This window comes from Marmota flaviventris, chromosome 15 (assembly GCF_047511675.1).
Source record: "Marmota flaviventris isolate mMarFla1 chromosome 15, mMarFla1.hap1, whole genome shotgun sequence".
NCBI lineage: Eukaryota > Metazoa > Chordata > Mammalia > Rodentia > Sciuridae > Marmota > Marmota flaviventris.
The window spans coordinates 61,115,961-61,143,030 of record NC_092512.1 but is presented as its reverse complement, the minus strand read 5'-3'; the positions used below and the strand labels follow the sequence as shown (position 1 = coordinate 61,143,030).

The 27,070-nt window shown below is 36.4% G+C and overlaps 1 protein-coding gene across 7 annotated transcripts in view; it reads right to left on the bottom strand.

The window, feature by feature from the left end:
• Eya1 (EYA transcriptional coactivator and phosphatase 1) overlaps positions 1–27,070 on the bottom strand; it is a 150,086-nt gene that overhangs the window by 43,881 nt on the left and 79,135 nt on the right. For 5 of the 7 annotated variants that reach the window (XM_027947492.2, XM_027947506.2, XM_027947514.3 and 2 more), the window contains one exon: positions 3,972–4,061. The exons of the other annotated variants lie outside the window; for them this stretch is intronic. In XM_027947492.2, the coding sequence (XP_027803293.2) occupies positions 3,972–4,061 (90 nt within the window). The remainder of the gene's footprint in view (positions 1–3,971; positions 4,062–27,070) is intronic. 7 annotated transcript variants of the gene reach the window in all.

Genomic DNA, 27,070 nt, shown 5'->3' with positions numbered 1-27,070 from the left:
TTTAATGAAAAAAGTGTAAACAAGGGGCTCCAAGTACAAAGGCTTAAAAATCAGAGCTGGGACAGGGAGTCTATAGAGGAAAGGACCCAGAAAGGGTGGGAATATTCTTGTTGTGAATCCTGACATCAAAGAATTCTCTTTGTCCCAACTAAACAATGCACCAGGAGAGCAGAGAAGGGAGTTCCAACATAGCCTCACTCTTAACTGGGTGTAGTATATGGGACAGCTTCACACACGTGTGTTCCCAGGGTTCAGACTACTTCCCATCCCTGATCCCTCAGGAGTAATGTGTGACCTGGGACCAGAGGTCTGGTTCCTACTCACTCTTTAAGATCACCACCTCAACTACACCAGTTAGGATGGCAACCATAACGCTAGACTGAAAGAAAACTCAATATGAGCTTCGTCTATTCAGATTTACAGCCATCTCTTAACTATGGAAAAGTCCAGACTGAGGATGAGCAGCAGGGTAAACTGAGACATTATTGTTGCTGAAGGACTTTCTTCACTGTTTGCAGATGCTTTTCAATAAAAATCCAACAGGAAGAGCTCTTTCTTTAGTCAGGAAGAGTCATACTTAAGTAAAGACACTAATAAAAAGAAAATAAAAGAAAACAAACAAACAAAAAAACCCAAACCCCATAAACAAACAAACAACAAAAAAAACCCCACAAAAAACAAACAAACAAACAAAAACCCCAAAACACTCCAATTCCATACTGTCATTCATAAAAAATGACTTCCATACAAGCATCATTGTATTGTACTTGGAGAATTTTTTTGCAAAATGATATGTAGGATGCTAGTCAGACTTAGAAATAGGAAAGCCTGAAGCACTATGGAAATAAGGTCTAAACCTGTCTATACTGAAAGAAAATATTTTATTTTATCCTACGATAATTATGTCTCCCTGTCACTCATGTTCCTTAGCATGTCAAAGATTTTTAATTATATAGAAAAATAAACTTTCTGCTTTTTCTTCTTTTCCTGAAGTGTCAACAAAATTAATGATTATGATTTTTTTTTAATTTAAAAAGTCAGTGAGATGTGAAGCAGGACTTTTTTTTAAAGACTAAAATGAGCTAAATTTTGTGTTTCTTAGACTTAAGATATTTCTAAATCAATCTCTCTCTCTCTCTCCTCTCTCTCTCTCTCTCTCTCTCTCTTTCTCTTCAGGGATTGAACCCTGGGGCATTTAAGCACTGAGCCACATCCCCAGCCCATATTTAAAATTTTTAAATTTGAGACAGGGTCTCACTAAGTTGCTTAGGGCCTTGCTAAGTTGCTAATGCTGGCTTTGAACTTGCAATCCGCCTGCCTTTGCTTCCTGAGCTGCTGGGATTACAGGCACACACAACAATGGCTGGCTTCCAAATTTCTTTAAAAATTATAACTTCAATTTTCTAAATCATATTCCCAATAACCATTTTAAGTACACACTTTGATAACACAACAAATATTACTGGGAGTCCTCACATAATGTATTTCATTATTGAGAATCATATTAAACAAGAGTGAACCAAGTTACACAGAGGGGTAGCTGGCAAAAAGCTAAGAATTTAGAAGAAAAAAAGGCCAAGTGTCAACAATCAGAGTTCAGAAATCATACTCCAAGCTAACCATGAAATTGTTAAACTCCTTCAAATTCTTGTGCCATAGACCTTATAAAACCAAAAATATGCAATTTAAATATATTAAAATATTCATGTCCCCTGCCACCACACACTGCTGATGGGTGTGTGAAAGCAGGCATTACCCCGTCATTTCTGCCTGATGAGACATTTCTGGTTTTCTTAAGAACATTATGCCAATAAACTTATTTTGGCCAGAAATATTTTTACATTTTTATTTCGAAAGAAACTTATATTTGCAATGACCAGTCCCAGGTTTGTTGAACTACAAAAATATAAATGAAAGATTGAAAAGAAATATAATTTTTAAGTTTACTTTAAGTACAATTTTATTTTAAAACTTTAATGCAAATCTAGACCAAAGACAGAATCCATGTGAATCTTTTACTGTTACTTTTGTTGATACTTTCATAGTACTCTTATGTAAAATAACTTAAAATCAACTTTTATAAGGCTGGAAGCTTAAAAACTTTCTCCTACTATTGTTTTATGTATTTGGTTGATGTATCTTTGTTCCTCTTTCTACTTTACTTTTAATAATAAATAGTCCTCATACACAGACCACAAGTTTTTCTTTTTCTTAATAGGGGTTTACAGGAAAAAAAAATTTCCACATCTGTAAACTAGAACTTTAAACATCTACTTCATATATATTTGTTTAAGGACAATTTAGTCTCAACATACACTTCAGTGTGAATAATGCCCATTGAACAAATAAAAATCTGTATTAAATCAAAACTGCATTTAGAAGATTTTTGGTCTATATTATAGTAAGTTATTACTTTGACTAGCTTCTCATTTTTTCACCACACAGTTTTGGCACTGTATAGATAAGCTGTGGCATTTTTAAGAAGGTGAAGTTTCAAAACAAGAGCAAATTACTGTTAATATCTTCTTGATGGGTGTTATTAACACCTATTAACATCAATAAGAGTAACAGGGTTGTACCCAGGGCAAAATAGTAGCCTACTATATCTTTAGTAACAAATGGAAATTTAGGGATGAAATGTTAACATTTAGTGAAATACTGAATTTTTTGTGCTGCTTTTTCATGAAGTGAAATACAACCATAAATCAGAAACAGCTTTTGAAAATAAGTATGATTATTAAGCTTTTATGAAGGCAATTCTGAACTCGTCACTCACTTAGGATATTTCTACCTTAAAAATAGCAATGCCTTATATGTAATTTTCTGGAGAAAAGTGGACACTTTTAAATGCAAAAAAAATTGCATTTTATTTCTAAGTGTAAAATCAATATTTCACTTAGAAATGGAAAAAAATAAAGCACATTTAAATAATTTTATTGCACTGGAAGTTGCCAATTCGTCTGTGAGTAGATTCATTGCAGATGAAAAGAAATCAAAATACAGGACAGATGTTGAACAAACCGCATTTAAGTTCTGTCACACACTGGCATTTTTCAAAAGATTTTGGATCATCTATTAAATAAGGTGCATTTTGCTTGATTTTGAAAAGGGAAACATCAGGAAATATTTAAAGGCCAATTGCTGCCAATTAACTTTGATCAGTTAAAGTTCTATTTGAATCTTTCAGATTCTTCTCCTGTCTGAAATAACATACATTTATAAAATCTAGCAAAACAACAACTTGATGATTAATGCCTGTTGGCAGCCCTACCACAAGCTTGCTTAACAGCAAGATTTAAATAAACAACTGTCTCTATTAAGGAGGGAGTGAAATGTAGTTTTAGTCATGTTTTCTCATAATGGAGATGTGAAAAAACAATATTCTTTATTCTTAAGAATGTGGCTTACCAAGATCCTTGTGTTTGTCAGTCCCCATAACACATGGAACATTACAAAAGTTTCTCCAAAATTGCAATTGACCAATAAAACCATCAGCAGTTAGAGAGAAGAAATCTTAGCAATCCAAACAGCAGAGGCCTGACTTAAATATTCTTCAGACAACTGTACTAGCCAGAAAAGCATCTGATCTAATACACTCAGATCCTAATGCAGACTGGATTTGCAAGGATCATGAGTTCTGTTGAGTTCTAAAGGAAATACATCTCAACAGTCATTATAGAATTGAGAAATATGAAGCTTATGATAATCAACAAAATGCAATATTTAGGATTCTTGATATCAAATTTTAATCCTTACCAATGGGTCATATGGGATCTAACTTTGAATCACAACAGCCAAAATAAAGCAAAACAGAAACACCATGAAGGCTAAATATTGCTGTATAGTAAAAAAATCCCTTTAATTTTTCCAACTATTTATTTTTAAATATAATATTTCATTGTTACTTTCAAAATCGGCCAGCTATTTTCAGACATGCAACATAGAGTATGTGCAAAACAACTGGAACTTACTTCTAAGTCATTGAAAAACAGGTGTGTGTCTGCCAAGTTGAAAATCATTTCCTCCATTCGTAGTCCCAGGGAAACTGAAGTGGGTGGATCCTAAAAGAAGAATTGTAAAGGTCAAAAACATATAAACTCCTCAGATTACATACAATACAGTGTCATGTCAAAAGGGAATCTTTATCAGAAGAGGTGGAAAGCAAGAGACACACAAGAAGTCCTGGGCTCCAGCTGCTTTTAATGTGTATTATTTACTCTGTGTACAAAGTTCAGGGACTTACTGCATACAAAGTGCCCCAAACATTTGTTGTTACTTTGCATAATGAAGAAATAACTTATTGCCTATAATATTAAAATAAGACATAGGGTTACTTAGACATACAGAAGAAATTCAGCTTTATGTATCTGTTTCAGGAGCAAGAAATTCGGTGAATCAAGAAGTCATTGTTTATATTACACCACTGATTAATTTCACAAAGGTGGTAAATATAACTTCTCTAGATGATAACTCTCTATCATCTCTATTTATTTGGACTGCATGTCAACTTCAAGTATACTCTAGTTAGGAAGCGGTGGCCAAGCTGATCATCTGGCATCATGTCCAGCTCAGGATATTGATCTTAACAAACAGCTGGTACCATTCACTGAGAGGGGAACACTAGTATTCAGAAATGTCTAGTGGCTTCTAGTACTTTAAGCCTTGAATCCTAGTGGTGAGTAGTCAATCTTTCCCATATACACATATTTTGATATCTCCTGCTACTGAAATGAACTCAGAGGCTATGCAGCTATTTGTATTCTTTTTTTAAAATTCTTTTTAGTTGTAGTTGGACACAATACCTTTATTTTATTTTTTAATTTATATTTGGTGCTGAGGATCAAACCCAGCGCCTCACACGTGCTAGGCAAGCACTATACAGCTGAGCCACAACCCAAGCCCCTATTTGTATTTTTTATGGTGTTACTGTATTTGTAATGTGTCAAACCCAGGAAACAACATGTTTCATAAGCTGAAATCTTGCAGACTAAGTAAAGAAGAAAAAATTTCCAAAGAGAAAGTACACAAGGGATATAAAACAAGTGAAGATTTTATTGGGAATCTAAAAATAATATCAACTTTTATGTGCATGGCATCTAAAATTTTTCCAAAAAAAACCCATTTCTGATATACTTCTTTATTATCAAAACAAACATTTGGAGTAAGTACATTATCTACCTGTATCATCATTTAACACAGGAAATTGTAATTAGAGAAATTATACCTAGGTTACACTACCCATCTGGAGGAAGTGTATTCTGTACCTTTGAGCATTATATTAGAGTTGACAACATAAAACTCCAAGAAAGTAAGATCCTAATTATCCAATCCTGTCCAACATAAGTTGTACTATCTTCATCCCAAATCTCAAGACTTGCGTGTGTCTTACATGCACTCTATTCTCCGTATATCTAAAGTCTATCATGTCTATCTTCTCCTGCCCTTTGGGAGGCAGCAAGAAGTGATAGAAGAATCCTAGATTGAGAAGCCAGGCACTAACTTTGCTCTACCATAGAAAAATAACTTTAAAATTTTTATCTCTCAATTTGGTACACTTAAATGTCTGATTAACCAGGAGAGAGCAGGAGCCTGGATTGGAGGGATGGAAGTTACTTCCCTAGCAACTATCACAGGCCACTCTGCTGCAACCAGGAAGGTAAAGCCAGCACCACCACACTTGCCAGATCCACCCACCCCATTAGCACCCCCACTCACCACCAGCCCTGGCCACACCCTACCAGCACCTCTTACCTTGCCCATACCCTGCCAGCACCACCTATCCTGTTGGCACTGCCCACATCCCATCACCACCCACAACTCTGCCAGCACCACCTATCCTGTTAACACCACCCACCCAGTTAGCACTACCCATTCCTCACAAGCACCACCAACCCTGTTAGCACCACCTACACCTAACACAGCCCCTAACAGCATTGTCGTGTAGCTGTCTACCAGTAGTTCCAGAGGAAGGAAAGTGCATTCGTGAAAATGTGGTAGGATGGCATCCCTAGCTGCAATTCCTCTCCTGAGCACTTTCTCTGGCAGTTGATTGATAGTGGTAAAGAGGCAGAGGACACAGATTGCCAAAAGCTAGAGGTTTGACTGGCACAGAGGCAAAGCAAACACCCCAGGAATTATGAAAGGACAGGGAGGAAATAAAAACGCAGAGACAAATCAAGTGTCCAAAAAATAGCCAGGGGAGGTACAAATGAAAACAATTCCCTCGAATTTCCTGTGGGGTGATTCATGCTCCTCAGGTCTCTTAAACTGTCCTTGTTTAATACCACCTAAGATCTATGAAACCTCCTAAGTTGTTGAAGAATGAAAATCAGTTAACAAGAAAAACTAACTCATTTATTATGGGTTTTATAAGAAATTGTTCATTCACAAGGATGCTATCACTGAGTGTGCTTGGAAAGAACTAATGTTCAAATGTGCCCTGGAGCAGAATTGACCAGTAGAGAAAGTTCAAACAGCTGTTTCTAAAACAAAACACCTGACTAAGGTGTATACTCCCTCTAGTTCAGGCCAATAAAAATACACTGACTTGTCTCATAACCATGCCAATGAATCTTTTTATGTGGCAAGGGTGGAGACTCACCACATTTATTTAATTGCCAATTATGGAATTTATGTGCCATAGGATTGTTACTTTTGAAAAAGTATTATTTCTCCTTGATATGGTTGCTTATTTATATGGCCATCAAAAGAATTACTCTATTGTTTGTTAATATATAGCTTACTTTAACTTTTCTTCATAAATTACAGTAATGACTTGCTGGTTGGAATAGTAATAAATTTTAAAGGCTTGCTCAGTCTGTGGTAAAATACAACACAGATGTCGGCCTTATTTACCTTTTAATGTTATTCTCTTTTGTTATTAGCAGTCATTCCTTAACAGTTTTTATACCTGCCGCTCCACAGAACATTTGAAACATTTACTATATCGAATGTGCAACTGGCAGTTAACTGGAAAGAGAATTTTAAAACAGGAAGGGGATCTGGTGGAGACCAGTGTTTCTCAAACATCTCTTAACCAGAATCCACAGTAAAAATAAAAAAAAATCATTTTACAAATCATTTTACACCATGATCCATCCATCTCTCCCCCAACCCCGTCAACTGACATTTAGTTTGGCAAAATAAGACTTGACTCACTATGTGGAGTGCATTTTGATATTTTGCATTTCTGAGCCCTCTCATGATCAATTTACAGTTTGCAAAGCAGAGCTGCAGGAGGGACCCACTCATTGACGTAGAGATGGGGACTTTGGTTCTAGCACCTGTGGTTTTGTGCATGGTAGCTGAGCTGCCAAGCCATCACACCCTAATTATTTCACCTGAGAGAAACTAGCAGAAGGGAGACAGATATCCATGGCCACAGATTTGCTTACATAATTCGAGCAACTGGAATTCTTCTCATATCAGTTAGATTTCATTTTCCTATTTTAATACCTTCAAAAAATTTCAAATGTGTCAAATGTGACAAAAGCTAATATCGAACAGTTAATAAGTTAGTCATGGCTGGATGGCTTATTTTGGCATAAAAGAAGAAAAAATAAACATCCTCACACCAACACTTAGGCATGAAAATCGCCATGTCTTTGGCTTAATTTTACTTTTCTTGAAATAACTAATCATCTTGTAATAACGAAATCCAGGACTGAAGTTATGAAATGACTTTCTCTAGGACAACATTGTTTGCTGTACCACTTTTGAAAATGAATTTAGAGCTTTGCCTCCACTTCAAAGTTACACCTCACTTGAGTAAATCTTATCGCCGTATGTTTTCTGCTCTTTCCTGAACTTGACCCTTTTGTGGCTTTTGGCATTGTTTACTCTCTTCTTGACATTTCTCCTCCTGAGTGTCTAGGATGGCCATGATCTTTCCTGGACATCTTCCTCCAATCTGATTATCCATCACCTCTGTCAGTTCCTGGGCATCTGCTCTCCTCTATTCCTCACTCTATTCCGACCACGTTGCCACTCATACACACTCATGGCTTCACCCATCACCCCACTTCCCTCTCTCAGATCAAAGATCTTGACTGTAGGTCTGGACATCAATTATCCAGGGGTCATTTTTCCTTGGATGTCCAAAGAGCAGCTGAAACTCAATGTGTGACAAGTCCAGTTCATTTTATTTTCTCTGAAAATGTACTGTATTCCTTCCTCAGATCAGGAGCCTCCTACCAAACCCAAAATCTGGCTGTCTCATGCATAGCCTCTCTCTCTTCCCACATCTAACTGGTCATGCACTCTGCCACTTGGACCTGCAATTCCTGCGTCTCTTCTCTTCACCACCATTCTTCGTTTTCATGTTTTATTACCCACTCCAGACGTGGGTCTCCTCTGTGAATGTCTTCAATGGTCTCCTTTCACTGGCGTCTATTTTCAGGGTCTGACTAACTCCCATTTCAATCTCCTTCAAGAAATACCCAAACATTTCAGCAAGTAGCAAAGGACCATAAATGTCTGGCTTTTACTTTTCTCCCTAATATGTGACCTATTTGTGGTTTTTCCAAACTATTTTTTTTATCATGAAATTCTTCAAAAGATGATGCGGTTGAAGCCTAATATATATTATACTATCGTGTACTATAATAATATATTTAAAACATACTATGTCATAGAACTATAGTATCATGTCAATCTATTTAATAATATAAATAATATATCTTTATTATAATATAAATAATATATAAATTTGAATTAATATAAACATGAATAAATGTTATATTAATTTGAATATTTAAATATGCCATATTTTAAAATATATAGTTATAAAAGTGAAGTGAACTGATGCAAAATCCTACCTAAAGACCTTAATGATATTTGGGCAAGGGATCTGTCCTCACACGATACCCACATTAACACACTGAGGCCTCTGACCAAGACTGCACCCCCATGCCACCATTCAGCACCTCTGCCTCCCTGAACTTTCCCAGCTGAGCTCAGCAGCCACTGGGTACCACAGCTATTTGTGCTCTTGTCTAAAGAGGGCACAGGATTATCCCTCTATCCTCCTTTTGTTTGGGTTTGGAATTATTTTATTTCTTTTCACCTTCAGTAGGCCACCAGAGAAACTCTGCATCGTGTAAAACCATGAGAACAGGATCCTAATTAAAATGAGCTATACACCATGTATGTATAATATGTCAAAATACACTGTCCTGTTATGTACATCTAAAAAAATAATAAAAATAAACACTTTAAAAAATGTAAAAAAAAAATTAACTGCAGGATTCAAAAGTGGTTATTACTTTTCTGACAACATAATGGGAACTTTATATTTCTATTTTGTGTAGGATGCATTGTTTGGTTAGATTTCTTCTCTCTCTATAGCATTTCAATAATATTTTAACTTTTAAACTATGAACCCTCATTTTTATCTTATCCTTACATTCATCTCTCCACAACCTTTGTACCCAGCACAATGCCTGGCATGAGGACTTATCCAAAGTTTGGTGGAGAATAAATGCATGAAAAGCAATATATAAAGAGTATTTTTAAAAATTTCAACAAAGGAAAAATATAAAATTCAATCTTTAGTTGGTTGCTAGTGTTTCTTGTCAATAATAAAAATATTCTTTGCCTGGGGAAAAAGATGGACATATGAATCCTACATACCTATCTACAGACCATAGTTTTAAGCATGTTCATTAGTGCAGACTATCTGATTAAAAAGCAGCTTATTCTTAGAAGAGCTACTTATAAAGCCTTACTTTTTAATTTGATGATATGGATAATATTAGCATAATATCAGTATACTATTATTTTTTTAAACTCAGTAGTGGCATACATTGTAACATTTTGCAAAATACAACCATATGTGTTATTAAATTTAGTTCTCTGATAAAGTTGAATAGTATACTGAAGAGGCACAAAAAGAAAAAATACAATCAAAAGCTTTATCATTTTTCTTATTTAATGAGCAAACTATAATTTACTGCAGGTCCTAAGTCCAAGAAATTCTTCCCTTGGAAACCTCCCATTTTATGTTTCTTAGCAAAACAGAATACAATATGGAACCAACACCACCCTGGGAATGAAATTCAGCTCTGCTTCTAAATTTTGTGGATATTAGAATTGCAAATGTCTGCTTAAAGTCATAAGAGCAAAGGAACTTGTGGCCATGCTGGCAAACCCATGGCTGTCTTCAGTACATCAAAGACAAGTTATATCTACTGAATGGAAAGTAATATTATGTAGAAAAATTAAATAACAGTGAAATCTGCTTAGTGTCTGTAGACCTAAGCCTAAACAAAGGATGCCTTCATCCTTTATCAAATGTAATTATCCCATTGACTCAAGATATTTTTCTTGTGTTTCTAGAACTCAGAGACTCAAATTATTACCCTATACACAAATCACCAGTATCATCCCTGTCCACACTGTCATTCATTTAACTGCTTCCTGAACTTTGTCTTTTCAGACTGATCACTCTATTACACACAACAGTCATGAGATAAAAATGTTTACAAAATTTTTCTAGACAAAAGTAATACACAGGGATACTGAAATGCCACTAAATATAGTCTCTAGGGAGATTTATGTCTGTTTCCCTTAAATTTACATGTTGAAAATATATAGTCAGTTTTGAAGTAGATGGAAGAAATGTGATGTCTGTAAATGCAGGTAGGTGCTAGATCATCCAAGGACTAGGGTATTGCCTGCCTCTTGTTTCCCTGCTTTGTTTTATAGATGTATAGATTTATACATGATGTTTGATACACTTAAATCATTAAAAATAGACTTTTTAGCAAGAACAATCCATAGTGCTTCAGATACTTGATTTACCAGGATTCTCACACCAGATAAAGGCACAGTGGCCCCTGCCTTTGGTTCCACACTTATGTACAGGAATTGTCTTAGGATGACAAGTAATGAAACTGGTGCACAGAGCTCATGAGAAGGTTAACTAGCTCATCCCCATAGTGAACTAGGTCTCAAGCTGGTCCCAACAAAAGGCATGTGAGTAGGGCACTCTTTTGCTACATGTCACAGAAGTTAAAGGAAACCCTGTGGTCATAACTCGAGGGCAAAGAACTTCTGCATACAGGGGAGAAGAACTCCAAGAACTCAGACTCTCTGGATCACAGCACAGGCTCTGCAGTCACCGAGTCTAGACTGGGATTCTCACTTTGCCATTTACTAGCTGTTTGTTGATGGTGGTCAGGGTAAGTTACTCAACCTCTGGGCCTCAAGACCCTTGCCTATAAAATGGGAATAAGTTGGTTTTATTTGTGAGATTGAATTTGGCAGTATATATAAAATTCTGAACTAGTGCCTGTCGGATTATAAAATGCCACTCATACTACTGCAGTCATTTCTCCCGTGACTACTGCAACAGTAGTCATGCGGAATAATCCAGACACAGGACTCCAGGCCATGAATGCAAGAGATGCATCAATACTGTGTCTTCTAATTGGATGTGATGTTCAGACGGTCACCCTGAGAAGGCACGTTTTCCAACTTTCATTAGAAGGAAGTTCAGGGTGGCACTATTGTGAAGTGGAGTACACCTAGAGGTAGGCCTACTGTGCATGCCCTGAAGTGGGGTAATGGGATCAGTAAAGCTGACTGAGGTGGAAGCTATGCTGGGACCATGTAGCATGACCAGTCCTAACAGTGGAATGCCATTGGTTCTCCTTATGGCAACTAATCTTCTTGGTAACAGAGTTGGTTCTCACCTCCAGGAAAGATGACCCCCCTCTAGGAAACTGGCAAAGGTGCCCCATAGTCTAAAGATCCAGAAACTGAGGAGCAGGAATGTCATTCAAATGGGATCCAGGCACTACACCAATTCAAATAAAATCTAGAAGTTTTTTTCAAAAAATCCAGTCACTTGATAGCCAAGTAGTATGATCACTTTGAGTCTGTTAATCACGTAATGTGTGATCTTTAAAGGTGAAACTCTGAGTAAGAACTTAAGCAAAGCCCAAATCTACTGCTTACACTCAAAATTAACAAATAACAGAAAAATGGGTGGTGGCAAAATCTTGACCTTGCCCAAATTTACTAACAAATGGCTGGTAGTGATACATGACTATAGAGATAATTGTTGATGTATATTCCAGTTTGAGTACCTTCAATGTGCAGTCTTTGAAATTTTCAGTGCTCAAAAAAAAAAAAAATGATCCTGTACTTTAACATCATACTATTTTAGAGAAGTCTTGTTTGTGGTAGGGCCAAGGGATAAATCTGTGGGAGCACTTTAAAAATAATCAACAAAGCTGGGTGCAGTGGTTCATGCCTATAATTCCAGCAACTCCAGAGGCTGAGGCAAGATGATTGCAAATTCCAAGCCAGCTTTGGCAACTTAGTGAGACCCTTGTCTCAAAAAAGAAAAAAAAAATAATAAGAAGGACTAGGGATGTAACTCGGTGGTAAACTGCCCTGGTATTAACAAAAGAAAAAAATGAATATCAATGTAATATGAAACTAACAGCAACCATATCAAGAAGGAGCAGTGGAGTCTCCCTGTGTCAGTTTAGGGACAAACTACATCTACTGTTCTGTCCACTCAAGGTGAGTTACATGCAATTTGGACTGAGCATGTTCGTGAAGAGGATATGAGTTTGAAATCTTTTTTTAATTACTTAAAAGCAAAAAAGATCTTCCACAAATAGAGCATCCAATTGATTACACATGAAAGTTACTCTATTTCTTGACTCTCTGATGGGAGCATTAGCATTTCTCCCTAATGTCAATAATTAATTCCAAGTCAAGGTGAGTACATTAGATTATACATAGATGTCTGCTGAATATTTATTCTTACACTGAGACTTTCAAGAAAGCTACCTATAGAGAAAATGCCTATGGCTACACTCAAGCTGCAAGTAGGATAGTTGAATCTACCTTTAAAATTAGCTATCAGGTATACCTTTAGATTAATTCACATTTGCTCTCTGACTTGATATGATGGCCAATAAACTGAAATTCACTCTGCTGGTACAAAGAAAATCAAGGAATGAGGCACCTGTTAGATTGTTCCTCAAGAGCCACCGAAGACACCCATCTCTGCCAGAGGTGACCTGAAGCCTCCATCAAGGATATGCAAAAACACTGTATGGCTATTCAAGGAAGGGAGGCTCAAAATTAAGATAGTGAATGTTGAATCCTCTTAAAATTTTGTTTCATCAGAAACAGCTCTGTGCTAGTTATTCGCAATAGAAACTGTTACTCCTTTAACTTCTGGTAGAAGAATCTACACAAACTTGACCTTATGGCTTTGAAAACTCCCCTAACTTCTGAGTTTTCTTCTTCTTAATTTACTGTCTTTGAGCTAAAGAGAAAGCATGTATAGGATAAAGAAGAACATCCCATAATTGACTGCTAGAGGAGGCTGTCCAACCAGAAAATTGAAGATTAAAAAAAATGTAACATTCATTTCTTATTGGAAGAATATACCCCATCTATGAAGTTGTAATAAAAAAAAAAGTAAAAGAGAGAAAGGGAAAAAAGAGAAAGAAAAAAGCATAAGGAACCCAAATCTTAATAAACTTCTAGATCTAGCTACTGGTTTGTAGGAAACACAGGGGAAGAAGGAACACGTTAAATATGGAACAGGGATGCAGTCAAGAGAATCCAGACTTAAGGATGGATGTCTGATTACTTCCAGAGAAACACTCAATTAAAGGGGGAAAAAAAGTTGTGCTGTGGATGGATAATTATGATTGTAATGTATTCCACTATTGTTATGTATGTAAGAAATAAAAATAAATTAATTAATTAAATAAAAATTTTAAAAAAAGACTAAATGAGAATCTACAAATGGAAAATCACCAGAGAAATATGAAATATAACTATAAATAAACCAACGAATTCATTGGAGTAAAATGCTCCATGAACAGGAACAGGTAGAATCTACCCCCAACATAACACATGTCATGTATGTAAAATTCACAGCTAGCATTGTAGTCAATGGTGATGGTCTAAAAGAGCTCCATCTAAGATCAAGAACAAGACAAGGAGACCATTTTCGTCATGTCTATTTAACATAGTACTGGAAGTCCTTGCCAGAGCAATTATTCAAGAATGACAAATAAAAGGCATTGAACTGTAAAGGGAGAATTAAATAATGTGTTTGCAATGACATGATTGTATACATGTAGCAAATCTCAAAGATTTTGCAAAAAAAAAAAAATTGCTAGAACTAATAAACACATCTGAAAGACAAAGATCAACACACAAAAATCGGTTGTTTCTATATACAGCAATGACCAAACTGGAAAGAAACTAAGAAAACAATTCCATTCACAATAGCAAACAACAAAAATAATTAAATACTTAGAAATAAACAAAGGAGAGAAAAAAAGACTAGTTCACTGAAAACTTCAAAGTATTACTACAGGAAAGTAAAAAAGAATGCCATGTTTATAGATGTATGATTTATGTCAATACTACCAAACTGATTTATAGATTTAATGCATCTCTTGTCAATTGTCCAATTTTTTTTCCAGAAAAAAAAACACCTATTCATCCTAAAACTTATATGGAACCTTAATGGATCCTAAATAGCCAAACAGTTTTGAAAAAGAACAAAGTTTGAGGTCTTTTACTTCCCAACTGCAAAAATCACAAAGCAATAGTAATGAAAACATGTGGTTTGGGCATAAACACAGATATATAGACCAACAGAATAGAAAAGAAAGACCAGAAGCAAACCCCATACATATGGTCATATCATTTTTGACAAAGGGACTAAGACCATTCAATAGGGAAATGGTGTTCAGGGAGCTGGATATTCACATGCAAAAGAATAAAGTTGGATTTTAACCTGGTCAGGCATAAAAGTTATCTCAAAATAGATCAAAGACCTAAATATAAGAGCTTAACTCTAAATCTCTTAAGGGAAAAGCTTCAAGACGTTGAATATGGCAGTGACTTCTTGGATATGATATCCAAAGTCCAGGCAACAAAAGAAAAACTGGATAAATCTGACTAATCAAAATTAAAAACATGTGCCTCAAAGGGCACAATTAACTGAGTTAAAAGGCAACCTACAGAATGGGAGAAATGCAAATCACATATCTTTGTAGAGGTTAATATCCGGCTTATATAAAGAACTCCTACAACAGCCAAAGGGTGGAAGCAACCAAGCGCTCATTGATGGATGAATGGATAAACAAAATGTGGTATGCATGTGCAATGGAACATTATGTAGCATTTAAAAGGAAGGAAATTCTGATACATGCTGCAACATGGATAAACCTTGAGGACACTGAGCTGTGTGAAAAAAGCCAGTCACAAAAAGACTAAGATTATACTATATAATTCCACTTGAGGTACCTGACATTTCAGAAGCTGAAAATAGAATAGAGGCTACCAGAAAGTATGGTAGAAGAGAATGAAGAATTATTAAATGGATTAGGTTTTCATTTTTGGAAAATAAAAAGTAGTTCTGGAGATTGGTTGCATAGCAATGTGAATATACTTAATGCTGCCTAACTATGTACTTAAAAAAGTGGTTAAGAAAGTAAAGTTTATGTTATGTGTATTTTACTACAATTAGAAGTAAACACTTAAAAAATTAAAGAAATATAACCACTAGATATTTAAAAAATTTTTTTTGTTATAGATAGACACAACACCTTTATTTTGTTTATTTACCTTTATGTGGTGCTAAGGATTGAACCCAGTACATCATACATGCTAGGCAAGCACTCTGCCTCTGAGCTACAACCCCAGCCCCAGCTAATAGATATTTAATGCTGGTAAGAAATGATAAATTTTGATAAATGGCTAAAGTACTAAGCACCATTTGTTATTTCTAGTTTTTTAAAAAAACTTTCAATGGAATCCTAAATACATGCTGAAATATATACAAATCAAGGCATATGACATCTGATATCTGACTTGAAAAGTCATTCCTGGAGAGAGAGGCAGAAGCGGGATGTGGCTGGGATATAGACACAAGGTTGGCTAGGACTGAATATTTGTTACAGTTGGAGAAGTTACCTTGGGTTTCATTATAGTATTCCATCTACTTTTGTAGATGTTTGGGAGTTTCTATAAGAAGCTAAAAATATATTAAAATATTCACTGAGACATGATGGTTGTCTTTTTGGTGGTGAAACCTTGGAATAAAAGAATTTGGAAAATTTAAAGCATGCCCAAACCATACTTTCAAAATGCAAAAATAAAATAAAATAAAAGCCAAAATCACAAAAGCCTTGTAAAGTTCCTCAATCTGTCCCCCCTTTATTGAGAACATTCTAGGACCTCCTTGGGTTATCTGCACACAGACTTGAGTGAGGATTTAGAATATACCCAAGACTATGTCAGTCTCTGCTTTGCCTTTATCAACTGCACTCATTTTTAATCATATAGAATATTTCTAAGTATTCAGAGGAACTCCTATATTTATAATTGTAGCCAAAGAATCTTCATTGCACACATTTAGGAATGTCAGTGTCACATTGCAATGTTGATCAGCTGCAAAGGAGAAATCTCAATGTAATTTAAGAACAGCCTTAACCCTAGAAGCACCCCATTGAGGCCCTCTGGCATTTTTTTTTTTTTTTTTTTGGTTGTATGGCTCCTGTGGATCCTGATTTTTCTTTTTTCCTGATCCACAATGCCAGTGTTATCATTTGACCTCCTATTACTAGCAATTTCTCAACTAATTAAATAATGGTAGCTTCTAGGAAATGCTTGTCATGAATAGGGAGACATGTTCCTTCTTTGCAGTTTTAATCCACTAGAGATTCTGCAGTTTCACTCTCAGTGATCTGGAGCGGCCTTTGTTCAGTTTTACCCCAGACAGACTGTTGTTGAAGATGCATTCATCTCCTAGCAACAGCTTCTCTTATTAATTCATAAGCTCCCTGAAGGCAGGAATTACAGTATGCTACGATGTTGGTATTCTATAAATATAAAATCTGACTTTCTGCACAACTCATTTGGGTCAGGCCAAAACAAATGGCAACTCAGGCAGGGGAGGGGTGCATAGCCAGGCATGTGTTTGTATACCAGAGCCCACATAACCCTGGAGGTGTTGCATGTGCAACTCGAGAAGGGAGCCTTTTGGTGGTACAAGTTTCTGAATTACTTTATGAATGTTTTTAAATGATCATTATCCACAACTAAACTATTCTATGCTAGAAGGATAAGATACTGAACATTATCTATTACTACTCTTCTGACAAGTTCTTTTGATGGAGTCTTAACACAGAGACCACCTCATATTAGCATTGGATCTTACTCAATAGGAAATCATTGTGAATTCTTGCAGGTTCTTGGAAAAGAGGGACGGTGGATACATTCTTATAATACTTTTGTTTTATTCAGTGACCAAGCTGAAGTTTACACTGCTGAGATTATTTTGTGCTTGTTTATGTTGAGCACTATTACAGTTATGTCTGCATTGCTAATTCCTGTATTTGCACAGGATATATGATCCTCTCTATTTTGTAAATATTAACTGTTTTGAAGGGGGTCTGTTTTCATCCCCTATTCTCTTCCTCTCCCCAGGAAGTTACACTTTTTTAATGTTGTAGACAAGTTCATGAAAGTGGCTTATAGACATGCAGAAAGAGAGAAAGGAGCCATGATCTAATTTTACCGCCGACAGCTGAAGTAAATCATGTCTCAGAGTCCTTTGGTCACTCAACTCAGAGCAAAGCTTGGTGAGAAGGTCAGAATAGAGAGTTTTTAATGCTTTTGAAGAAAACATAAAGCAGCCAAACACTCTATTGATGGTGTTGCATAAGTATACATAATTTTTCCTGTAAATTCAGAAGCTTTGTCTCCATGACAGCAAAACATCTTTTATACCCTGAATTCTGTCTGCAGTCAACAGAGCCAAAGTCTTATCATGGTCAGCCACAATGGAGCATCACGAGTGACCCACGGACAAGGTCCTTTCTCAACTACTCCCAATTGGCTTTGGTCAGCTCTGTGAGTTCCCGTTCTCAGTGCTCTCTACCTGCCTAATATTTTGGCACAATGCACAAAATAACTACATGATCGTCAGAAAAGAACTACAGTCTAGCCTTCTGGAGAAAAGTAGATTTATTCATTGACTAAAACAATCACAAACACCTGAGAGAAAAAAGATGCAGCACTCAGCTATCAGCCTCAAAGAAACAATGAACTGTATTTATGGTGGCAATAATGAACCTCTATGGAATTGGGGTTGCTTCAGTAAAGATTTTCTTAATTTTTCTTTCTCAACAATTCTACTTTGGGCTCAGTGTGTCCATGGCCCTTTGAGACTCCAAAGAGATGGAAACTTGAAGGAAAACCCATTTATCTCTTTTTGGCTCTTCAGATCCAGAACATTTTTTTCTGAATATAAAAACAAAATATCTTTTCTCCTTTTTCTAGAAGCCTTGAATCTAACCATTTATCTAACCACAAAAGTTCTCTACTTTTTATGTAACTGTGTTTTAAAGGATACAACCCAAGATTTTTAGTGTTGATTTAATAATGCCACAAATGCCAGATATTACATTAGATCTTGTACAGTCCAAAAGTCATTTCAATTTTATTGTAAAAGCTAAAAATAGAAGCAAAATGTTGATGAGGAAGCAGTTTCTCTTTATTATTGCTTAGATATACTCAGTAAAGCATTAAAAGAAAAACTGTTCCTATTTTTACTGCAGCTCCAGTTTATATGCCTTTGCATATTTTGTCCTATTATTTTTTCCACTTTATTTTTCTACACTGAAAAACCAAAGAATTAAACAGTAAAATAAAGCAAGCAAATTCCTAAGACAATAAAATTGGCTAATTTCAATTAAGTTCAGATATTTAATAATTATTTTAATATCTAAGTCACTATTCCAATTTTAGATATTTATAGCATTCGGAATTTGTAATTGGGATCTACAAAGTAACTATGGTGTTCTTACTAAAAACAAACAAAAAATAAAACCCAAAAGAGAATGTTTGCCTTTTAATTATTATCATAATGTCATTTTCAATTTATTAATACATTTAAAATATATAAATATTTTTAGTACCTCTCCTCTTTGAATATATATCTTTCTAATAATTCTGTAAGATCGAAATCTACACAAACTTCTAGAAATTGCTATACCACTTTGGATCACAATGCAGAATATATCTTGTTTAAAAATTGCTATTTATTAATCTTAGATTCAAAATTGCTTCTGGAAGATGGTTCAACTGTTTCAGAAAGTATGACTAGTTCCTCTGGATATGGTACTTACATTTTTAATTTATGCAATAAATGATAAGTTTCCTAAATTCCACCTGCACTGATTTTATGTAGTCAGCTAAGCCTTCCTTGGCAAGCAATGACTTAGAGTTGCAGTGACCCAATGAGGTGTAATGCTATGAGGATTTGTTGCTCAATGTGAAAATCTCATTAAGTATGTTCAAATCAAGGACAAATCATTAGGCAATATCAATCAAATGAAAGCGGGGGGGGGGGGGGGATCTACTATAGGCCCCTTAAACAATTCCTTACTTAGAATGCTAATATTACAGCCACAAACAGGACCTGAATGTCATTTATAAATTCTCCCTATTCAGGATCTTTTGTTTGGGGAAAAAAAAAAAGAAGCCGAAAAACAGGAATGGGCACTCTGAATACAAAAGTAGCTTTTTTTTTTTTTTTTTTTATGGCCCTGTATTGGTTGTTCATAGGGGAAGGATTAAGAATAAGCATTGCAAATTAGCTACCTTATCTGAGAAGAGGGAAAAAATTATATGCTGAAGGTTTTTTTCCTTTATAAAACATTACTAAAAATGTTATTCAGATGATATGTTCAATAATTTTGTGAGACCCAAGGAATCCATTGATGCCTTTTCTCCTGCTTATCAACCTTTCTCTAAAAGGACAATATCAAGAGAATATTCATTTTTTTTTCAAGTTTATAAGTCCCTATCACTGGACAGGTGGCCTTAAATGTTTTGAGAATCCTGATGCAAATTAAAAAATAATCTGAATTACCACAAGGAATTGCATGCATGTGAAAAACAAATTGTGGTTGAACTATTGCCTGAATGAGGGGAAAAAAATCAAAACCTGTGGTTGTGCTAATCAGGTAATTTTTACTGATTAGATATCTGACACTGGACTGTGCTAATTTTCTCCTTACTTAAGAGACTGCCTTTCAACATCATGAAAATAATACCCAAGCAGAGAATTAAGAAAAAGAACTTCACCATTCCAAAGATTAATTTTGATTGTGGAGAAACCCCAATGAATCCCAAACACGGGAGAGCTGCCAAAAAAAATGGTACAAAGAGAAAGAAGAAAGCCAGAGTGGACCTGGCCAAATTGGACTCAACACATAGGGGCCCATGCAGTGCCAAAGGAAAGGCTGAACAGCTAAATCCAACCCAAAGACCCATCAAGATTTCATTTGTAACCACTCTCCTATCTCCCCCCATTCTAGTGTTACAGCCACTTTTTAGGCCTTTATTATTTCCTACTGGGCGTACTGCACAATAATTTTCTTTGCCATCAGATAATCTCCCCAACTGTGTACTCTGATCATATCACTCTGCTGTTTAATATTGTTCATGGCATCCCCATGCCTACAGCACAAAGTCCTGACACTCAATGCTGTATACAGCCCTTCTTTGAGGGCAATGGACCAATTAGAAGATTAGACTTGATTCCTAGTATTGCCAGTTAATAGATGTGCTTCCTTGGGTGAATAATCTAGTTTTTCTGAGCCAAAGTCTCCTCATTGAAAAAATAAGAAACTAACTGAATAAGAAATCTGAGAGAACAGTGTAAACTGTAAAAGTTGAACAAAGGTGCAATATTTTAACTACCACTTCTACATATTTGATGATGTTTATTTTCTCCAAATCTTTATACTCCAATACTTGATAGGGATTGACCCTTCTTGAAATGATTTGTCTACTTCCTCCTGTTGTTCCTCTGTTAGCCGGAACAACAAAATATGCACAATTACTCCCTCCTGCCTCTGAACTCCCAGAATAAGCAATAATATAATAGCTCTTATTTAGGGAGTGTCCATGAGTATATTTCTAGGTGCTTCACACTGATGATTCTCCTAACAACCCTGAAATTGCCTCCATATCATAGATGGAAAGATTACGACAGCAGAAATGAGGCAGAGATACTTTTCCCAAGGCCACACCGCAAGGGAGGTCTGAAGCTGGTGATGGCTTGGCAGCATGGTGGATGGGAAGCTGGGAGGCTGGGAGGATTCCTGTTCCTTCACTCTTTCCTTTTGACATTCATGAATAAGAAAAATAAGGCTTTACTCAATAAGGCAGCAAGAACATACAGTTCTGTTAGTGGTGGTTAGGAGGAAGGAGCTGGCAATGAAAGTGGCAGAGAGTGAACTTCAGAATAGGGGCAAAGGAATGGATAAAAAGGCTTATTGAGCTACAGATCCCTCTAATGTTCAGGAAAACACACACTCTCTGTATGGGGTGTGTGTGTGTGTGTGTGTGTGTGTGTGTGTGTGTGTGTTTGCTTTTTTTGTTGTTGTTGGTTTGAGAGTTTAGAGTCTATGTCATTCCACAGTATCCAGGAGTTATATGTTGAACCATAAGTTATCTCATTGTTTGATTTAGTTTAGCATATACAAAATGAAGTCAGGGTACCACCCTGTGGGACTGCCTTGGCCACTCATCATTCTGGAGCCCCCATGGCCCCAGAGCTTTGGGCACTGGTCTGCCTGGGTGGCTGGAGCTGCCAGTGTTGCTCAGAGCATGATTTGGGTTTTACCCATTGATCAAAAATTTGAGAATTAATCCTGTGACTCCTTCCTATTCACTAAAACCCATTCTCTCTTTCTTCCTGGCCACACAGCAAGGCCATATTTCTCAGCTTCTTTGGTACTGAACTGTGTGGCCGAGGTCAATGTCATGGGCAGAGGTGTGTGCCCCTTCTCAGCCTGTCTCATAACACCTCTCGTTCATGCTGCCCTGACTTTTCTCCTTTTGGGTCAGATGATGGCAATGATCATCAGGACTCTTGAAAGCTATATTTATATTGTAAAGACGGCAAAACCAATATATCCATACCATGGATCCTTGTCCAAAGCAAGTCACCTGGAATATCCACTCTAGGCTGTAAAATGAGAAAATGATGCAGCTCCACTGTGTTTGAACCACCCAGGCCTATTTGCTGTGGCTGTTGCATCTGCCCTAATGAATTCATGTGCTGACCTGTGCTTCCTTGGACCTCCAGATGCATAGAGGTGACACTGGCATTGAGTACACAGTTTTATCAGCCACAATGTTACTGTCATTTAATTGTCTCTGTGCCTGAAGCAGAATAAAAGGAATCACCAAGAAACTCAGAGCATGATAGAACAGGGGCAACCTTTCTCTAAAGGGACAATAAGGATTTTAGGCTTTGTGGGCCTTACACAGTCTATAACATTTTCCTTTTGGTTTTGTTTATTTTTAAAAAATGCTTTAAAAATGTAAACAACATTCTTAGCTGAAAGGCCCTATAAAGGCAGGCCATAAGCCAGATTTGTCCTTTGGGGCAGGACCTGTCAATCTTTGATCTAGACTTTCAAAATCAAGAGAAAAATAATATTTCAAAAGGCATGAAAACTACATTAAACTCAAATATGGGAACTATAAGTCAAATGTTATTGGAACCCAGCCACATTTATTTATTTATGTGCCATCCATAGGTGCTTTGGCACTATGAGAGCAAAGCTAAGAAGTTATGACAGGCATATGGCCCACAAGCCTAAAATATTCATTCTATGACCCTCTACAAAGAGAGTGCCAACCCCTGATCTAGAGATTCCAAAAAAGAGAGATCATACTATTTTAGTAGTCAGACCTTGTACAACCCAATAGGACGCTAGGTGTCCTGCTGTACTATGTCATGCTAAGGGTTTGGCATTCTCCCTACCCCTTGTTGACAGGCCTATCCTTAAAAGATCTGAGATTAGTGTCGTCCCCTGTGGAATAGGAACAACCGTCTTTCAGGTTAACTGGAGTGTTCGGATGAAATGGGCTAGATAACCGTTCTGAAATTCTCCTTTCCTCAATGTGCTGAATGATCACACCCACCAGGGAGGTTTACACCATGTAAACTCATACTCTGAAGATCGAGATCCCTTTAGAAGCCTGGCAGATTATAAAACAAATATCAAAGAGCAGCCACAAGGGCAACAGTCCACTCATGCTTGCCTTACTATTGGTTGTCACCATTCATAAGCCACTATGCTGGGCCTTTCAAATCCATGATTCAATTCTTACAACAACTCTACATGTCAAATAAGTGGCTTTATGGATGAAAAGGTGGATTGAGACTCAGCAAGAATAGTTTGCCCAAGGTCAAGAGCTGAAAAGCTATGGGTGAGCACCATTTGAATTCAAGTAGATCTAGACTCAGTTCTAAGTTATAGGCTTTTCAGCTCTTGGGGCACTTCACATACTGGAAATCCACATATTTGAGGACACTGCCACCTAATTACTCACTGGCCATCATGCCCACATTCAAATATATTTTTAACAGTCAAGTCTCACCTACATTCAAATATATCCAGTACTTGCTGAATACTTATCTCATGCCTGACATGGTCTGAACATGCTTTCTACATTGGGTCCCTAACCTCTCCCAATTCCATGTCTGTAAAACACCTTTGACTGTATCAGTTTAAGAGCATGAATGTTGAATTAAATGAGTGCTGGGCATTTAGGAAATTTTTAATAGGTCCCACAATTATACATACTAAGCTTTATGCTGTTTAAAGTAGTATTCATGTTTTGGTTTTTATGTAAAATGAGGCTCATACACTTAAGATTCATTCTAGCCCACATCCCTGTAAGATACAGGTGCTAGCTAAATAACAATAAACAGAAAGTGTGAGAACACCCAAGCCACTGGTGTAGATATCTTAAGAGGTCCTACCATGAGAGGGGGAATTAAATTTGAGTTATCATCACAATGTTTATTTTAAAATATAAGTCTGGAGTATGTACTATGATATTAACAATTGGATTATAATATCTATTTTAGAGACCCAACCAATCAATCATTAAAAACCAAGACTAATTTTCCTTAGTGAAATTCAGAAATTTGTATTGAGTTTAAAAGTAACTTTTGAAAATATATTTTTAAAAAATGACAGCTAGGAGAGACATTACTAAGAGCATCCAAATTAATAGTAGCAACCAGAGACTTACTTTCCTGCTACCATATTGTTTCTTTCCTCCTCCTTAGCCACAGCTGTATAGTCTCCAGCACCCTCTTTTTTGTTCTCATTGCCTTTGTTATAAAACAACACTTCTTGTAACACCCAACATGCCTTCTTCCCACAGCTAGGATTACATGGAAGGTGGGGCATTCCCTTACTTTTTTTTTTCTTTTTTGGTATATATTGCTGTAACATGCCCTATTTTGCATTATATCAACCAGATCCTGTATCCTCTTACTGAATGGCCCACTCATTGAGTTGCCTAAGCTACTGTGACTAAGCTTCTTCTCAGGTATCTGGTTTCCATAGTGACAGAACAGCTATCGCATTGTCAGGCATTCATTTCTTTATGTGTCTGTAGGAAGCCACATGCTTCCCTGACAATGCTCAGGAACACAACTAAAAAGCAGTCTTGCCATTGAACTGCTTTTAGACTTTAGGGGAACAAAAGTGGTGCAAGACCTTCGGATCAGCTTAGTTGTTATTGCTAGGGCGTATCCTTGTTGAACCACATATTTTTACAAGGCTTGATGAGAAGTGAGAGCAAATTCGGATCAACTCTAATGATCTCTAGTGAGAACATTGAGTAAGCTTTCTTGCATGCTCTGCTTATGACTTGACATCCTCAGTAATGCATCTTCTAGTCACCCTGACAAGAAGAGATGCCTCCAGGTGATGAGATAGCAATTCAGCCACAGTATCCAGCACAGAGGTGATGCTCAATAAATGTGTAGGAGGAAATCAAGCCAGCACCCTAGGGAGCTTCTGACCCCAAAACTGGGCACTGCTGAGCCTTAATTTGGCATCTCCTTCCCAGATCAGTCCTTCTGGGTGCCCCAGGCTCACCTTACAACTTCCTCCTTGCCTTATCCCAATAGGCATCTAACAGGCATCTCAAACTTGACCAATGCTAAACTTTACATTTTTTCCTTCAAAGTGGTTCTTCCCCATCTCGACAAATACATGACTATTTTCACAGGTGCTCAGGACAAAACCTGGGAATTATATTTCACTTTCTCTGTTTCTTAACTACTCACTACTCCAATCCAAATAATTTCTGAATTCTATTCTCTCTTTGGAAAATAATCCAGGATCCCACCTTTTCTAATTCTACTGCTAACGATTCTGATCCCTGCTAAAGCTTCCTATCGAGATTCCTATTTTTCTTTCCCTACCATTAATTCTCCACAATTTGCTAAGTACTCTAAAATTGTAACTCTGAGCTCACCTCCCCCTTGAAGTTCTCTGATGACTTTCTGTGGCATGTGGTGAGATCAGCCTTCCTAAGTATGGCTGGGGAGGCCGTTTGAAACCTGTCCTCATCCCCAACCACATCTCTACTGAGGCTCTGTCTTCATCACTGAGCTCAGTCACATGGGGCCTCACTGTCTGTCAAACAGCAAATCCTGTCCTGTCTCCACTGGCTGTTTCCTCTGTTTAGAAGGCTTTCTCCAGATGGCCACATGCAGACCTCAGGCCCAAAGTCACCCTCAGGAAGATCTTCCTCAAAACAGGCTTCTTTAAGTTTCCCCTCAGCCTCCTCAACTTATCAACAAAGGGTAAACTTAAAATTAAATAATTCTGATCACCCATACATACTTTAAAGAATATATAAGGTTGACTTTTGAGGATTATATGAGAAATATGATATGCCCAAGTATGAGAAAATTAAATAAGCAAACCAAATACTATTTGGTAAAGCCCTAAAATACTTATGGTTGATACTTAAATATGAAAGCAAATTCAAATTTTATATTTACACACACACACACACACACTTTTGTGTGAGTTCCAATCACCAGCTTTCTTCTTTAAGAGTTAGCTGAAGTGACATAATTGCTCAGTTGAGAAGATATTCAAGGCTTTGCGTATTCACGACATGTTGATAGTTCAGTGTTTAATAAATTTTTAGGTAACAATTTTTATAGAAATAGGTTTAACAGTAGTATTGATAGAAGAAATAACACAAAACAGACAACAACACAACTCATGCTTACTGAATCCTCATTGTGTGCTGGCCACACAAAATTTTTTTTTTTTTTTTTTTTTTACTGATTCTATGAACTTTTATTTGTTAATTATCTTCTTCTCATAGAGAATTTACTTAGCAATAAGATGGGACATACTGTGTTTTATAGATATGTCTAGACAGAAATTCAAATTATGCAATATCCTTGTTCTTGTGTGTGTGTGTGTGTGTGTGTGTGTACACATGTGTGCTTCTAGCCTTTCTGTGATTAGGTGTGACTTTAGGATTAGGAAAGCTGGATTGTTAAGCTAAAGTGATCATATCCATACCTTCACCTCCAGATTGCATAATAGTTCCACAACAGGAACTCAATGCATATTTATTAAAATAAATATCTATGGAAAGAAAGAATACTTGGCCTATTTGTAATGAGAACATACTCCATTTATGGGTATCAATTTTAATATTTAATTCTGATAAAACCCTGGAGTCATCAAGATGTAAGAACTCAGTTTCTCAGGCTCCAAAACAATAGCTTCAAGGATCTATGAATTAATATTATTTCTTTAAAGATTAAAAAACTAGAAATATCATTTACAGGAGAATTTCAGGAATTAACTGCAGTTAATTTAAATAACTTGAGTTTTTCATGGGAAATATTTATAAAACCAATAGGCAATATACTAAAAAGAAATTTTCAGGTTTTGGGAAACCCAAATGTAGAATACATTGAAATAGATGATCTACTCATAAGAGGTGGTCTGTAATATTCTTCTTTACTACAATACCAAGATAAATACTTCAGCTCTAACATGGATGTATTAGTCTACTGCTAAACATGCAAACCATTCAAATACATTTAGCCCCAATAGCAATGAACATGTAAAGACATACATAACAGGCATTTTAAAAGTTAAATACCAATACTGCTCATCACTGAAGATAAGAGCAAGTAAAATATTTGCTCTATTAA